Consider the following 17,758-nt stretch of genomic DNA (forward strand, 5'->3'; position numbering starts at 1 on the left):
AGATTTTGGGTATCACAAGTAACACTTCAGTGAACATTCCTGTACAAGTTGTGAGTATGTGTTTTCAGTTATCTTGGGTATATAGTTGCGCGTATACCTAGGAGTGGAATTCCTGGGTCATATGGTAATTCTGTGTTTAACTCTTTAAGGAACTGCCAAACTGTCTTTGGCTTTTACATTTTTAAATGTTTGGGAAAAACATTAAAATAAGAAGAATATTTACTGATATGTGAAAATTATATGAAGTTCAAATTTCGTTGTCAATGAAGTTTTACCCATACTCTTTTGTTGAAGTGCTGTTTATGGCTGCTTTTACACTGCAGTGAGAGTTGAGTAGTTGTGACCACATGGCTTGCAAAGCCTAACACATTTACTCTCTGGCTCTTTGTAGAAGAGTTTGTGACCTCGGCGTTAGAGTCATGGGCTTTAGGAGGAAGCTGTTCTGTGGTGTCTTTGCTTTGTGTTGTGTCCTGAGTGGCAAGAGACTTGAGCTAGTGAAAGAAAGTAGGAACTGCCCCCTGGGGTCACCAGTTCTCAGAGTCTCTCTGTGTGGCTGATTATCTGGTGATTTTAGAGTTTGTGTATGTGTGTGTGTGAGAGAGAGACAGACTGACAGACAGAGACAGAATACCTAAAACTTGGAAACATTTCTAATTGTCTTCTGATCTTTGCTACTATGCACTTTGCCTGTTTCCCTTTCCAAAATGAAAACAGCTTCATAGTTTTCATTTGTGAAAATAATCGCCAAATGATGAGGAAACCTTTTTTTTCTTTGGAGGGGGTGGTAATTAGGTTTATTTATTTATTTATTTTAATGGAGGTACTGCACTCTACCACTGAGTTATACCCTCCCCACCGAAGAAACATCTGTTTATATTTTGGTGACCATGTTTCTTGATATTTCTCTATGGTTAGAAGAACACATAGATATGGAATTTTTACATAAATACTGTCACATACATTTTCTCCTGTTACTAGCTTCCTTGATTATATGTTACTGTTATATTGTAATTTTTAAAAGCATAGATCTTAAAGTATTTTTAATATCATGAAGAATTTGTGAATTTACTTATATGTTTCTATAGGGCTGTAAATAGTATGTACATAATATTTTGGGGTTTATTTTTTCACTTCACATTGTTACCTATAGTTTACTTATTATCATTTTCAATAGTTATGTATTTTTCTATAGCATTATTATTATCCTTAAATTCATATTATTGAGCATTTAGGTATTCTTTGTCTTTCGCGTATGTATAAAAATTATTTTTTTCTCTTGGTATATTGGTAAAGAATAGAATTGCTAGATTGAACCGTATCTTGTAACCTGGGCGTAAACTGATCTCCAGCAAGTTTCCATTCTTTCTGCTGCATTCAGCGCTGTATGGTGTGCCCATTCCCCATATTCCAGCTAATGCTGCATGTTAGCTTTTGGATTTTTTTGTGTTTATGAAGTGTATCATAATTTCTTTAAAATATATCTTACTGCATTTTCTTGTCTTTCTTTTTAGATATGATTTGTGACAACCTTAACATTTTAAATTCGCTTCTTTAAAATTTCCATTTTCTCATATTACCATTTGTTTTCTTTCTTTCCTCCTGTATAATGTGACTGTCAGTGTCCTTTGATTACCTATTGAGTGATGTCTGAATGTTAACATTGCATTTTGGTACACATTCCTGATATTTTTAAACAAAGTTTTTAATTAGTTATGTTTAACATGTGTATTTCCTCTATTTTGTGGCATTATTTTGATATTTTATTGTGAGGAATTTTCTTTTTCAAAGAAAGCGTGAGCAAAGGAAGGCGAGCCTGGCAGATGCCTCAGCTAAAGCAGAGGAGGCTGTGGAGGCTTTTGTGAAGCCCATGGCTCTGCCCGCTGGAGAGGGTGGGGCCCCGTGGAGTGGAGTGGACTCGGGAGTCTGTAGTTCTTTTTCTCCCTCTTGGTTCATTGGCAGAGACAGATCCTGAAAACAGACAAGAACCCCACTGTTGGTGGAGCTAGTGATGGACGTTCTTGTATATGTCTGTGCTTTATTAGGCTAGCAGAACAGAGGGAAGATCAGGGATGCCTCCTACCTGCTTTTCAGACATTCTCACTGAATGTTTTTGAGCCTCAAAGTGACAGGCTAAAATCAGGACATTGAGTTTTTTTCCGTAAGTTTTTTAAATTTGACCCAATTTTATGTTCAAACGTATATCACTGTTAATTGGCAAGTTATATTTTAGTATGCTAATAAAATAGAAGCAGGACCATTTTGGTCATATTTAATTTAATTTGAATTTTAAAAATTACCCAATACTTAAATATTCTCACTGTAAAAATTTTAACTAACAAAATTATATGAAATAAAAAGTCAAAAGCCACTTCATCAACAACCCCTGACAATAATTACTATTAACAATTTGTTGCAGTTTTTATGCCTTTTATAATGCATTTAACATATACAGTACATTTAATATATTCAGCCAATCCTAAAATACATAGATATACAAACACACACATATGTGTACATATATATTACATACATCTTGTATTTAGTATATGTATACTTAGTGTGTGTGTGTGTATATATATATGTTGAATATGTATTTCCTGCAACTTCAAAAAATTAGTATATTTTAGACTGCCATATGTGTTTCACTTGACCAGCAATCCATCTGTAAGAAGGTTGCAAGAATAGTACAAAACCATGATGATTGGAGAATATTGAAGCAGGGTGTGTGCTTACTGGTTATAACTCAGAAGTTAATCAGATACAACATGGAGGCTTTATTCTACTTGTCTTCCTTTTCTATAATTCCTCAATTTCAAATTGTAATTTTAGTGGAATTAAATTTGAATTGCTCAAAATAATTAATTTCTTTCAGCTTCAGATGCATCACAGATTGATCCCTTAATTTTTCCAGCATATGTTTGTTGAAGGTGTACTTAGAATATGCCCTGTGCTGTGCCACTTCCTGGAATTATGCCAGTGGCAGCAGGCACAGAGTGGTGATGGTGTGCCCTCTTGACCTGCTGCTTCTCAACACCAGATAATTAAGTAAAAATGATTTGCTCAAAGTTTCAAGTGATTTATACTGTGGGGTCACATGGGCCACATTTAGGTCCTCAGGGACCATTTCTTCATTGGCTGAATTGTTCCCTTTTCATTTGCTGTAGATACTACTTTATTGTTTGATATTTTTTTTCATAGAACTTTCAAACGCACTTATTATAGTCAAAAGACGTATTATTACCATCAAGCTTGTGATACAAGTCAGATTTGCATATGGCTTTCCTGCTAAAGAATGAGGCTGTCCAATGTTTTGGCTTAGAAGCAATAAAGACAGTCTGGGGCTTCAGTTTGCAAAGATGGGAAAAAGCAAATAGACACAGGGGGGCAGCATCGTCCTATCTCCTGACAGTGAGCTTGGTGCTTTCTTTTATCAACCTCTTAAATAAAAATTTACACTTTGGGAAAAGTCATGTATATTCAGTCCAGCTGTAAAATCCTATGCTAGTGGGCATCCCTTCCCTGAATCAGAGCTTGTTATACTTTGTTGTAATGTTTACTACGCATCAGCAAGGAAAGAACTCCTGCCTTGGATGGTCTGGTTTTGAGTTCCCTCTTTGCCATGTGGCATCATGACAGGTGTCTTCAACTCTCAGAGCCTCAGTTTCCTTATCTGTAAAGAGGGAATCAAATGAGACTTCATATTGGGAAGCAAGCTGTCAATTCTAGTATGCTCTATAAATGTTAGAAGTCAAACCAATATTATTATTAAAATTATTATTTCTCTTGAAGTCTCATTTGTTTCCTTTTTCAGGGAGAAGTTTTTCACTGATGGCACTGATGATGTCCCTTTCTACACCATTAGTCTATTGAGATCATTGGGTTCTTCCAGACATTTCACTTGGCCTATGAGGCTGGCTCAGCCTGTGGACATGTTTGTTTATTATTTATAACGTAGGCTCTTGCTGTAACATCCCCTTGGTATGCTGACATTTTCATACTGGGTGGCAGTTTGGATCTTTAGAAAATGGCCAAACAAGAGAGACAGAATTGAGAAGCGTCACAGCATTCTATTTCTCTAACCCTATTTCAGTCTCTTTTTATTCATGTGATGCTAAAGATAGTGAATGAGCTCACTTCCAATTCTCGGACCTCTCATTTTTATCTAAATTCTTGCTAAATGTAGGAATAGTAATTAGTAGCTGTCATTTTGGGTGCAGTGACAAGAACTAGCCAAGAACATATGAAAGGAAAAAGGAGAAGCCCACTGTGTAGAGCACTGTACCGTGCATCCAGGTGTTTGTTCCCAGTAGAACATGTGATTGAAAACTCATGACGTTCATGAAGACCGGAACAGTACTGGGACCACTGTGGGGCTGGTATCACACTACAGTCAGGATCATGGTAGGTGATGTTAGGCACTGTGCCCTGCACTTCACATGTGATTATCATTTGTTCTTACAGTAGTCCTAAGGGACAGATGTTATTATGAGCTTTACATTTTCCCAAAGAGGAAAATGAAGTTAAGGAGTACATATGATTTGCTCAAAGTCATGTAGCTGCTTATTGGTGAAGTGAGAATTTGAGCCCAGCTCTGTCTGAACCTAGAAACAATTTTTAACCATTGTGCTCTGGGCTTCAGTAAAAAGCTGTATTTTGTTGCTAATAAGGGGTGAGGAAACTGTTACTTCCCTTCCTATTTTCAGGTAGCACTTCTGAGCCCTGAATGGAGGAAGTCTGTGTCTGGCCAACAAAGGTGGGAAGGTCATGACCATCGCAGCGAGCATTTTAAAAAGAAGCATTGATGAAATGGGAGGCCTGGATGAGACTTAGTAAATGAAGTAGAATATTGATTTCAGAATTCCACCCACCTTCCCACTTACTTCCCCCCTTCCTCTTTATCTCTTTATCATCATTTTAAATTGTATATTTATTTGAATTACTAACACTTGTAGACTGTAAGCTTCAGGAGGGCAGGAATTGTATTCATCTTGTTCACTAGTATATATCTAGTGTCTAGAACTCATGGCACATAGTGGGTTCTCAATGCATATTTCTTGAATGTATGAATGAAAAGAAATTATTGAAAAATGAATGAGTAGTAAGAGTTGGCAAAGATTTTAGAGAACATTTAGTCTGTCTTTTTTTTTTTTTAACAGTTGGGGAAACTTGAGTCTCACGGAGGGTAACTAGTGCTTACTGAGTAGCTAATGTAAGCAGGTACTTAAGTAAGTTATCTCATTTTAATTGCTAGTTCCTTCATTCAAGAAGCATTTATCAAGAGCTCATTATGTACCAGGCACTGTTCCATAGGCTTGGGGCAGTTTCCAGGTTGCTGGACTTTACTGCTCTTTTCTGAACATCACTAAAATTCATTTTTAAGATGTCTGTCATGAATGATCTCTCAAGGGGCCTTTGAAAGATGTTGACAGTATGGCCCCCTTTCAGGTGAGATTATCTTGGCTGGGCCTTGTACAGGTAACTGCCCTGAGAAGTAACTGCCCTTTATAGGGACAGCCTTGCCAGAAATTTAATAATGAATGGAGCAGACAGAGTCACTGCTTTGATAGAACATTCGTGGAAACAGATTATAAATAAATACCTGAACAAAAATATCAGTCAGTAGTAACTGTTAGGTTGAAAATAAAATAGGGTGATGTGATAGGGAGAGGCAGGGTCCTTTAGGTGGAGTTGCCACTATTCTGATGAAATGACTTTGAACCAAGGCCCGTCATCTGATAGGAGGGAGCTAGCCATGCAAAGATCCAGGGAAGGAACATTACAAGGAGAAGAACAGTGGAACAAACCTCTAAGGTAGAGGCGACCTTGGTGTGTTTGATGGTCAGCAGGAAGGACAAAAGGGATGCTATGGAATGATCAAGGAGGAGAGTGTTGGTAAATGACATGGGAGAGGTGATCAGAGGCCTGATTATAGAGTCTTACAGGCTAGGATAAGATGCTTAGGTAAAAGTCCCAACCTAATGTATTTATAACATCGCAGTGTGTGGAGAAGAGATGTGAGTGCAGGAATGGTCAGGGCAGCCGTCCAGGAGAGAGCAGGTAGGGGCTTGGACCATGGCAGTAGATATAATGATAGAGAGAAGGGAACAGACTTTAGATTTAATTTGGAGATTAGTCAACAGGACTTGCTAATGGATTGATGTAAGGAGTGAAAGAGTGGAATCAAGGGTAAATCCTTGATTTTTTATTTTTTAAATTTTTTATGGGGGAGATAATTAGGTTTGTTTAGTGATTTATTTTATTTTTGATTTTTGATGGAGGTACTGGGGATTGAACCCAGGACCTTGTGCATGCTAGGCACACACTCTACCATTGAGCTATACCCTCCCCCTAATCCTAGATTTTTGGCTTGGGGTATCTAGTACTGGTTCCTCTGATGGAAGGTAGGAGAGAGCTTATTTGTGGGGAAAAAAATGAAAAGTTCTAATTTGGACCTGTTATGTTGGAGATACTACAGGGCATTTAAGGTGAAACTTGGAAGATGGATAGGATCTCAATAGGATGGGAAGGAAGAATGGATGTTTCCTTAAAAACAGCGTCGGCTAAGGAAGTGCATGGCCATGGGAGAAAGATGCATTGTCAGTTCATTGTGGCTGAAGCATGTCTGAGAAGAAAAGAGTAGAAAGAATTGTTATATTGAAAAATATGGAATATATTCTTTTGCACTTTGATCCTTATTAGAATTCAAACATTCTTATTATGTAGAGTAAGAAGGAAGAAATTAATCCGTCAAATTGTTTGACGTAAGATCAGTTATTTTCTACAGTTGATGCACCAAAATATACTCTCATCAGAATTCTTCTCACAAGTGAAATAGCAGTCATGAAACAGTAAAGCAACCTCACTGTCTACAGCTTTTTTCTTTGCTAGTACAGGGGCCACTCTTGGTCCAGACCACTTGTGGAGCACCTGCTTTGTAGGCAAGGAGGGCTCAGATGGCAGCTTCTCCTTCCTTCAGCTCAGTAATTCTTAATCCTCTTACACCCAAGATCTTCTTTTGGTAATAAGTATTTAGTAGTAACCCTTTTACCGTACTGAAATCATATTCTTGGTTAATATAAACAACTTATACAGATCACTGCAAAAAAATCCGTATGGTATTCCAGCCATTATATAAAGGAGAAACAAAAAGGAAAGTGATTTAAAATAAAATGACATGTATACTAATGCATAAATGTTGAGCAAAATGTGGTATTTGGATGTGACATGACTTTCAAAATGCCAAAAGAGCCTTGGTAAAGATCCAAACAAAGCAAAGTTCAATTGTTCCTTAATTTACGTGGTATGTGCATTCCTGAAAATTCAAGGTATTTTTAAATTGTGCAAAAAAATTGTTTGTGTGTAACTGTTAGGTTCCAGGCTCGGATAACTATAAAACGGCTTCTCACCTGAAAGAACATCTGGTAGGATGTTAGAAAGTCGTGCAGGAGTGTTTTGGGCATTGTAGGACACCCTAAACTCTGGTTCCTGCCCATGAAATTTCCCCATGAATTTCCAAAATGTCCTTGAGGTTGGTACCGGTACTGCTGAGAACCACAGCTCTGGCTGTTCTCTGGGCCACTGGGACACTGACATTCCTGCATCACAGAACACAATGAACCCTAATCTACACTGTTCCCTTTGGGTGAACAAGGCAGACAGTGTTCTGTCCCTAGGATCTGGCCCACAGTATGTCCTTAGAAAGCATTTGTTGAAGGAAAGAATGAACGGATGGATGGAAAGAGATTTTCTTTTTTGTCTGTTTTGTGTAGCGACTCTTTAGATAGTCTTTTTATCTGTTATGTCTTGGGAAGATTTTTAAAAAGTATCCATGAGATAGAATGTAGTGGGAAGTCATCTGCCTCTTGAATGACAGGGGCTGTAATCAAAATGTCTATTTTATCTGAGTGCTGTCTCTGCCATCACCTGTCTAAGCTTTTGTTTTGTTAAACTTGGGGATGTAGATACATCGTTTTCAGAAAGTAAATCTATATTGCCTTTTCTACTTTCTTTCTAGTGTGGGAAGAGTTGGCCTACTATGAAGAAAACACACGGGATTTTCTTTTCCCTGAGCCCAAGCTGACTCCTCACCCTGGGATGTGCAGGGAGGTGCTCATGAAGACGGCCGAAGGTTTTCCAGTAAGTGGTCCATGCCTGGCTGGGCTGCTACTGGGAGAGAAATTCTGAACATTTTATTCCTGGTAGGGCCTGCTCTTGGACAGACTGCTTCATCTTGGTTAGTACCCCAGTTGTTCTGTTTAGCAGCCCCGATTAGATGCCCCACTCAAGGTACTGAGTTATCCTGATTCCCACTATTGATCTGAGAGGTGGGAGTCTTACCTAATCAGGCTCAATCATTGCCATATTCACATTGTCACATAGTTACAAAAAGATTGCTTTTTTCAATTCCTCTTAATGCAGAGTAATTGAAAGATTTAATATCAGTTTCTTTAATCATAGCCATTTAAAACAATAATTAACGCATAATAACAGTGACATAGAGCAGTAATAATAATAATGCTGCCTCTCATTTATTTTGTGCTTTTGTTTTTTCTTATGATATGATATCTCATTTTCCTCCTAACAGTTCTTAAGTCAGCCAAGGCAGATAATATGATCTCCATATAATGGAGGAGAAACTGACAGAGGTTCACAGACTGGTATTATTGAAGGATCTGAAAAGACAGAGCAGTTATTTAGTTGACTATCTATTTGGGGTGACATTATCTGAACCCAAATTCAAAATACTCATTTTGATGTTATCTGTGATGATTTCTAACTCTGCAGCAACTCTGACAATGTTCTCTACTTTTATATCACTTGGATGACCTCTGTTTTAAGGGCCACATCTTTGTGAATTATAAAAAGCATATTTAATACTCAACTCTTCTGGTACTGCCCCATGAATCGCTATTATTTAAATTTAATAATATGTTATTGTCTCCATTTTGTTGAGAGTACCATGCAGAATATATAACACACAGGACCTCTGTTTCTATGATGTTTATGATGACAGGACTTCAGGTTCTAATACTTCAACCAGCAAACATTCATCAGAAGTTCTCCTAATCAGAATTCCTAATGACCATATCCTTAAGCCCCCCACAGTCTTGGAGGGTTTGGTGAATATCACTGATGACATTTTCTTTTTCTCAGAGATGTTCTTTGTATATCACTTATATTTGTGGTACTCGTAAGATGCTCACCTTTATTATTTTGAGTTATTGGGATTTTGCTCTTCAGAGGCAAAAAAGGGATAAAAACTGATAAGAATCAGGTAAGGGATACCCTTCATATTAACTTTGGCTTTCCTAAGTTTTCTGTGAAATAAAATCCACCTTCAAACAGTGGGATAGTATCCAGCCAAGTCTCAAGACAAGAAGAAACACACTTTCTTGTATTTTCCCAGACATTGTCTCTGTTTAACTTTATGGACGTAAGTAAGAAGAAGAACCTACAGAAAGTTGTATTTGTAGTTACTTACTAAATGTAAGGTAATCATCAGAGAAGGAGCTTTAAAACTGCAGGGAAAGACCTCCATGCATTAGCGGTAAAGTGTCGTTTCTTGCAATGAAGTTAATCAAAGTATATTTTAAGCAATTTGTAAAAAGATAGAGGAGCTCGATTTCTCTCAGATGTTCTGTAAAGCAAAACAAAACCAATTGCCGAAATTTTAATAATAGCTGACGTTCATGCTAGCTAGATTCCAGTTACTGTGCTGAGTTCCTTACATGGATTATCTTGTTCAATCCTCCTTAACCCTGTAAGGTGGTTACTATTATTTTCCTCATTTTAGGGTTGGGGAAGCTGGCATGGGGAATTTAAGGAATGTACTCGGAGTCATAGAACTGGTGAGCGATAGAGCAGAAATTCTCATGCTGGCCTGTTGGACTTCAAAGTTTGCACTCTTAGTCACTGCATGATGCATATTCGTTCATGTTTATTTCAGCCTGGTGTCTAATTGCTTTTCATTAATATTGTAGGACAGGAAAATAAATGACATGTGTAGGTCAGACAAACCATTCACTTCATTTATTTTCTCTTGTTAATTCATTGAGAAAGAGATTTATTTCCTCCACTAACATGTGACTTTTTCTTTGTATTTCCATATTTTGTTTCATTTCACCTGATACCCTAACAGCCTTTTTTCCCTCCTTTTTCTGCTGAGGTCAAGAATTTTGGTGGGGACAGACATAATTTGTTTTCTTGTTAATTGAAGACTGAATTTATAAAATAAGCAGAAAGAATATTAGTTTTTAAAATTATTGACTTTTAGTTAATAATTGTGTTTTTTCCTTAATGCAGTGATTCTAGAAAAATTCTACCGTTAAATCCATTTATTGACCTAACCACTGTATCTATCATCCAACTGCTAAGGAGATTGCACAAGATAGAGCCTATAAATTTCAGTTCTAAACTGTTGTGCTGTGAAAAGAAAACCTTCCCTCCTTATTGTCCTTCGGTCGTTGCCAGGAATAGAGTTCATATAGGTGAACAACAATGTGTTTACAGGTTGTGAACTCCTTACTGACAGGGGACCCTCCTCTTCTTCTCCAGGCAGAGTGGAACAGAGGTTTGAAGACCTATTGGGCAGCTGCATGTATAGTGGTTAAAGTGTGGACTCAGTTTGCCTGGGTTCAATCCCAGTTTTGTTACTCAGTGACTGTGTGACTTTGGGTAAATTACTTAATCTCCATATACCTTAGTTTCCTCAACTGTAAAATGGGAGTGATAATAGTTCTTCACTTACAGGGTTATTGTGCAGGTTAAATGAGATAACATACGTATAGCATTTAGCATAATATCCTATGGGGCAATGAGAAGATTGCACCAGTCTGTGGCTCATGAGATGACTTGTTCAGGCTCAGGCAACTGGGCCACGGGGAACCTGAGGCTTCGCGCATGTATGAGGTTTTGTATTCCATCAGTAGTGCTGTGAACTCAGGAACCCCCTGTTCCCCACCCTCCTCTTGTGTGGGCAGTCTTGATAACTGGAGGTGAAACTGTGCTGGTTACATTATTTTATTAAATGCCTCCCCCTGCCCCCCGATTATCCAAATCCATGCAGCAACAGGGCTCTTGTGCTTATAAACCTGGAAATCTTGAGTTACCAGTCCAGGCTTAGCACTCTTACGGGCATACTGTGCATTCTAGAGGGGAAAAAAAGGAGCTTGAGATGTAGGTTGTATCTGTGAGGACTTGTTCTGTCAGACAAGATGAATGCACAGGAATGCATGTGCATAGGAATTAATGAATACATAGGAAACAGGACTGAGGAATGAGGGTGCGGCCAGGCTTTGGGACAAAAGCGGGGATGGGGGAACACCCTTGGGACAAGGAGTACCTGGGCAGGTGGTGGTATCTGTGGGAGAGGCAAGCAGAGGGTCCTGTTCAGAGAATCTGCAGGTGAGTTGATGGGGTCAACTGAAGACAGTGTAACTCAGTCAGATCCAAGTCCTCCTTCTGTTTTGACATTTACAAGACTAATGACCTTGGGAAAATTGCTTTATATCTCTCTAAGCTTCCTTTTTTTTTTTTAGAAAAATAATTGTATTTTAAATGACCGTACAGTAAAATTGACTTTTTTGATGCACAGTTCTATGAATTTTTAATATATGTATAGATTTGTGAAACCACCATCATGATCAGGAAACAGAACAGTTCTATCACTCCCCAAATCTCCCTCTTGTTATCCCTTGATAGACACATCCTCCTTCATAATCTGCTAATCTGTTCTCCATCACTATAGTTTTGTTTCCTTTTGAGAGTGTCACATAAATGAAATCACATAGTCTTAATCATTTGAGACTGGCTTCTTTCACTTAGAAAAATGCTTTTGAGATTCATCCATGTAGTTAGTTGTCTGTATCAGTAATTTGTTCCTTGCTATTACTGAGTAGATCACATCATACAGATATACTGCAGTTTACTCACCTATGAAGAACATTTGGGTTACTTCAGGTTTTTGTCCAATTGTCAGTTTTATCATTTATAAACTGAGTTGGTGGTAATAACTTTACCTTCCTTATAGGATTATGAGAAGTAAGTAGGAGAGGGTATATGTATATGATATATAAATATATCACAGTGTTTTAGACCATATGGTACTGAGAAGAAATTGAAGTATTGATCAGTGAAACAAAATGAAAAGTTTGGAAATGAACATAAATATTTTGTATAATATATAAGGCCCATTTTCAAAGCTGGTAGGTAGCAAAGGAGAATTTCTGTCTGTCCCTCCCCCTAGGTAATCTCATTCAAGTCCATGGTCCAGTGTTTTAAATAGAGTAGCTAAGTGTATGGACACTAGAGTTGGAATGCCTGGATTCAGTTAGCAGCTCTGCCATTACTAACTGGACAAGTTGATTCAACTCTTTGTGTCTTAGCTTTCTCATTTACAAACCTGGTCATACTATTAGGATTAACCTCATGGGTTAATTGTTGTGAGGATTAGATGAGTTAACATATGCAAAGCACTTTGGTCAGTCTCTGGCACATAATACGTAGCATTATATAAGGGTTTGGCTATTCTTATTATGTATATATATTTTTTTATTTTTTCAGCCTTGTTGTATAATTGGCAAAAATTGCATACACTTAAAGTGTACAACTTCATGTTTTGATGTACATATACATTGTGAAATAATTGCCACAATCAAGCTAATTAACATATCCATCATTTAATATTGTTATGGTTATTTCTTTCTTCTTTTTTTGTGGTGAAAACACTTAAAATCTACCCTCTCAGGAGATTTCAAATCTACAGTATGGTATTGTTAACTCTAGTCACATTGCTGTACATTCCATTTCCAGAATGTATTCATCTTGCCTGTTTGAAACTTTGTCCCCTTTGAACAACATCTCCCCATTTCCCCTGTCCTTCAGCCCCTGTCAACCAACATTTTATTATCTGCTTCTGTGAGTTTGACTATTTCATATTCCGCATATAAGTGAGACATGCAGTGTTTGTCTTTCTGTGTCTGGCTTATTCACTTAGTGTTGTGTCCTCCACGTTCTTCCATGTTGTCACAAATGCAGGGTGTCCTTCTTTTTAAAGACTGAATAATATTCCATTGTATATGTGTTTGTTATGTATATGTTTAGGATAATGTGTGTAGGTTATGCCAACTACATAAAAGAGCAATTAGATTCTTGCATGATTTCAAATTAAGATGGGATGAGCAAAGATTGTCTTTCCAATAATTTTATTTGTTTCTTTCATGCCATCTTATTTTCAGGGCATTGCTCCCAAAATAGAGTTTTCTACAAGGACAGCTATCAGAGAAGGTGTGTTTCTGCATAGAAACAGATTTCTTGTAAGTATAATCAAGAAGCCAGTGATAGAAATGTCAGGAATTTTCTCCACAAATTTAAGGAACTTCAGCCCAAACTCAGTTTTCCAAGTTTAGATGCAACTGGACAAGTAGAAACCTGGACACCTATTGCTAGGTTTGAATTTCCATATTCAGACTGTTCAGCCTATCACATTAGAGTATGTTTGGCATGTATTCATCATGGCATAGTTGGTCAGAGTGACCCAGAAGCTGTGATCACAAGCCTGACATGTAGGCTAGTAAGCTTTTGTTATTGTTGGCCCATGACTTTTACTCTTGATTTTATGATCATAGTATTTCCTTCTGTGCTGAGGCTGAAGCTCAGCGTTGTATTTGTGGGCCATCTTGGTAACCATGATGATCTTGGGGCAGCCATGAGCACTACCTTCATTTTACTCTCTTGTTTAGCTCTGATTTCTCCTTCACCCTGTTTTTTTTTTCTTTTTTTGTTTTACTTTATTGTCTGTAATTTTGCAGCCATGTAAAATTCTTTCTAAAATGATATGGAGAATTAATGAAATAACTTGTGGAGCTTCTCCCCGAATCTAACCTGTGGTCCTGGAAGAATACCTTGTAAATGTGGGCTTTGGGATAAAGGGTACTGAATGAGAAGGGTCGCTAATCTGTGCAAATCCATCAACCCCCTGAGCATCATATCTCATAAATGTGAAGCCAGTGATTAATTTTAAGGAAGGCAATAGGTGCTTTTTAGTTTCTTCTTATTTACCTACTGTTTTCTCCAATCTGATATGTGTGCACAGTGATTTTTTTCAGTTTATTATTCTTTTTCTTCCACCTCGTCATTTTAATCTTGTTTTAACCTCCTAATATAGATCTTCCTATATTACCTTTTTTAAGTACCTTCCTATATTACCTTAAAAAACAGATTGTGAAATAATCGGTTTTATTGTTTTCTTATAACAAAACTATTCCATTTATTTTACTTAAAGTACAGATAAGCAAAAAGGACAAAATAGAAATAAAAATTACCTGTCATTCTTACTATCTAGAAATGACCATGACTAATTTTTTTGAATATAGTCTTCTGTACACATACATGCACACTTTTAATTTTTAAAAGATTAGGATCATACTACACCTGTGTATTATTTCATATCCTTTTTTTCATTTGATATATCATGAACATGTTCTCATGGCCTTAAGTTTTCTTAAGCCAGACTGTTTTTCATGGCTTCATAGTATTCTACTGTACAGACAGATGTACTGTAATTTTTATGCCAATCATTTTCCTGTTGTTGAATACTTAGCTGATGTATCTATCAGTCAGGGTCCAGTTTCTGTTATTTTAACAGAAAGATTTAATGTGAAAAAAGAAGGCTAGACAGAGTTGGAAGACTGAAAGGAAAAGCGGCACACTGAAGTGATGGAGACAGTACCTGCAGGAAGCAGCTTCCACCTCCAGAGTTGGGGGAACAAAGGGAAGAGGTTGGGTCATTAGAACATAGAAGCTTGAGAAAGAGACCCCCTAGGAAAGGCACCCAGACCTGTGGAGAGGGGCTGCTCTCCTGGTGCTTCCTCACGAATTCAGAGGGGAGACTCTGATGATCTGGGACTCAAACCCCTGAGGAGGGACTCTGATCACTGCTGGTGCCTCAAGAGCTTGGAGGAAAGATCCTGTAGGGCTACACTCAAATCTCTGAGCAAGGGCTCTGGCCAGCTGTCTAGTTCTGGATTATGGTGGGAAAAAAACAATAAACTGGAGCCATTTGCTGCTGTCAAGGTGAAGAATGGTTGCTGGGGTGATGCTGACAGGAATGGAATGCAAAAGTGGAAGTTGCGGGTCAGTCTTCCTTCTCCAGTCTTGTAGCCTCCCTCTAGCACCTTCTAGTGTTGGAGCCTAACAGAACAGCTGGGAAAGCAGAAGGAGGGGTTTGCAGAATACCTTGAAGCTGAATATAGAAAGGTGGATTTAGAGCTGAGAGGAAATTGCTTACTTACCAATATAATTGGTTTCTAATTCGTGAACTATTCTAAGAATTTCTGTAGCTATATATATAGCCATAATAAATTCCTTGAAGTGAAATTGCTGGACCCAAGTATATGCCAGGTTCTCTCTCTCACTGTATTTCTGTATCTGTCAATCATTTTCCATTTTGGGGTGGGGGTATCTGATACTTTCCAAATTTCTCCTAATACAAATAAATCTCACTGTTAATAGTTGAAATATGTTACACTAGTGATATTAAACTGACCTGAAGAAAAATTAAGAAGAGAAATGCCCTTCCTTAAGTTCATGGTTTGTAAATCTGAGATGTTCAGTCTTCTATCTTAGTTAAACAAAATTTGGTTAAATACAGTTATATTCTGATTGAATTTTCTTCTTTAAAACATTTTTGTATTAAAAATTTTTTTCTTTTCTATTTTTTTTTTGTTTTTTGGTTTCAGGAGGAAAGATACAAGTCACAAAGGCCTTTATCTACATCATATGGACCAAAATTCCCCTTAAGTAATATAAAGGTGAAGCCAAGGGAGAGTAATCTTGATAGACCGGTCCAAGGCATGCGATCCTGGGCACCCTCTCCATATTCTACCAGGCGTTTCTTTCAGGACCAGCCAGCTCAAATGAACCTTGGGAATAATTTCAAAATACCAGGAGAAAGCAAACCTCCATTTGTAGTAAGACACGTGAGCCTAAAATTATTTTTCAGAGTCCTTTGGAATGGTGAGGGTGTGAATGAGGGTGGAATATAGGAAGGCTGGACCATGAAGACAAATGGGTAAGTAAACAGAGGAAATTCAAATTGAAGAACAACTATGATTAAATTACATTCACTTCCTAGAGTCATTGTCAGGAAACTCCTATAAAGAGGGCTTGTTCAGTAAATGTCTGCTATTCCTATTTTTAATTTTTGAAAATTATCAATAGTGTTATCTACCTATGATAACTCGCCTTTATCCAAAAGAATCAGTAAAGTGACAATGGTAGAAGATGCATATTGAAGGCTTTTGTATACTCTGTAGCAATCTGAAACTGAAGCCTCAGCAGATTTAAAGAAAACTGCTGGAATTTTCTTAATAAGGTTGCTGCTCAGTGGCTGTACTTTAAGAGCAGAAAGCACTTATTTGCAGGGAAAAGCAATGATGTGCCCCAGTCAAAGCCCTTAATTGAAGTTAGCTTGGATTTAGCCCTCAGGAAGTAGTGAGAAAATTTAATCACACTTGTCCTCTTAGTCTCAAATTTTTTGACTACTATAAAAGTAAAGACAAATACAGAAAAGTTCAAGAAAAAAATTGTCCATAGGTTCAGCAGAATAATAAAATCATTGTTTTATTAATTTGATGCATTCTTCTTTCACTTTTTTTGTATTCTAAGGCTTTACTTTTTTCCACAGTTGTAATTATACTGTACATAACAGATTAACTAATCTTGGTATTTACAGTTAATATCACATTAAAAGCATTTCCAGTATTCGTTCATATACTTCATGAACACCATCCCACATTCTGGTTCATGGCTTATTCTCCAGAATGGTAACTATGGTCAGGTTGTCAAGTTGATACTTTGACTTAAAGTCACCAGTGAGCGTGTTTATGTATTAGGCATAAGAAATGAAGCATGGTAAATCCCAGAGTTGAGAAGTGCTTTTGAGATGACTGGATACAAAATTGGTTTGTAGGTAGAACAGAGATGTTGTTTGACTAGAAAATACAGGATAACTGTTTTCTTTATGGTGACCTGGGTCAAAATGTCTGGCAAAAAATCTAGCAACCAACTCTTTAAACATGACTTCATAAAAAAATTATCAAATTGAGTTTTTTGAGTCTGATTTATTCCATCTGATATAAATTTTTATATAATACGACTTTAGTGTATGCCATTATGGGCTAAATAACCTTAAAATCTTGGAAGTTTTCTTAGAGAATTAAAACTTGCTTGATATTTTCATTTAACAAATTCTTATACAGTCTTTACTATGTGTCAAATTCTTTTCTAAATGCTTTATACATATTAACTCTTTTATTTAGCCAGTTTTCCTGATATTTTGATGTTTAAGTAGAAGCATTAAAATATAGAGGATGTGATGTTGTCAAGACTGTGAATTCTAGTCAATATATTTCTTGAAGTAGAATGAAGAGTAATATCATAATATGCCTTCTTGAACTAAAGAAAAAACAAACAGAAATAAACAAAGTTAAAAAAAAATCCAGCAATTCTATGTCATAGCTGTTCTGGAAGGGTCCTTATTTCAAGTATTTTTGACCTGTTCACAGATCATGTTGTCCAGTTTAGGAAAATATGGTCACCTTAAGTGACCACTATTGTTTTTTCGAAGGTTATAGGCTCTCAGATTGGAAGGGAATGTGGAAGGCTGAAATGTTATCCTGTGATAATCCCTTGTCTTCAAGGAGGACCCTGCCTAGGCCAGCACTGCTTAGACTGTTTAGGAACATGAAACTCTGTCTTG

At 37.2% G+C, this 17,758-nt stretch overlaps 1 protein-coding gene across 12 annotated transcripts in view; it reads left to right on the forward strand.

The window, feature by feature from the left end:
* The window catches only part of SPATA6L (spermatogenesis associated 6 like), a 52,651-nt gene that overhangs the window by 19,911 nt on the left and 14,982 nt on the right, over positions 1-17,758 (forward strand). For 9 of the 12 annotated variants that reach the window (XR_004319179.1, XR_004319178.1, XM_032477737.1 and 6 more), the window contains 3 exons: positions 8,015-8,136; positions 13,236-13,313; positions 15,738-15,977. Coding sequence is in view for 10 of the 12 variants with exons in the window: in XM_032477737.1 (XP_032333628.1) it covers positions 8,015-8,136; positions 13,236-13,313; positions 15,738-15,977 (440 nt within the window). In the remaining 2 variants the exon portion in view is untranslated. Of the gene's footprint in view, positions 1-8,014; positions 8,137-9,793; positions 9,849-13,235; positions 13,314-15,737; positions 15,978-17,758 lie in introns of those variants that run through there. The other 3 variants (XM_032477744.1, XM_014560461.2, XM_032477739.1) reach the window with 3 other exon arrangements.

This window comes from Camelus ferus, chromosome 4 (assembly GCF_009834535.1).
Source record: "Camelus ferus isolate YT-003-E chromosome 4, BCGSAC_Cfer_1.0, whole genome shotgun sequence".
Taxonomy (NCBI): domain Eukaryota; kingdom Metazoa; phylum Chordata; class Mammalia; order Artiodactyla; family Camelidae; genus Camelus; species Camelus ferus.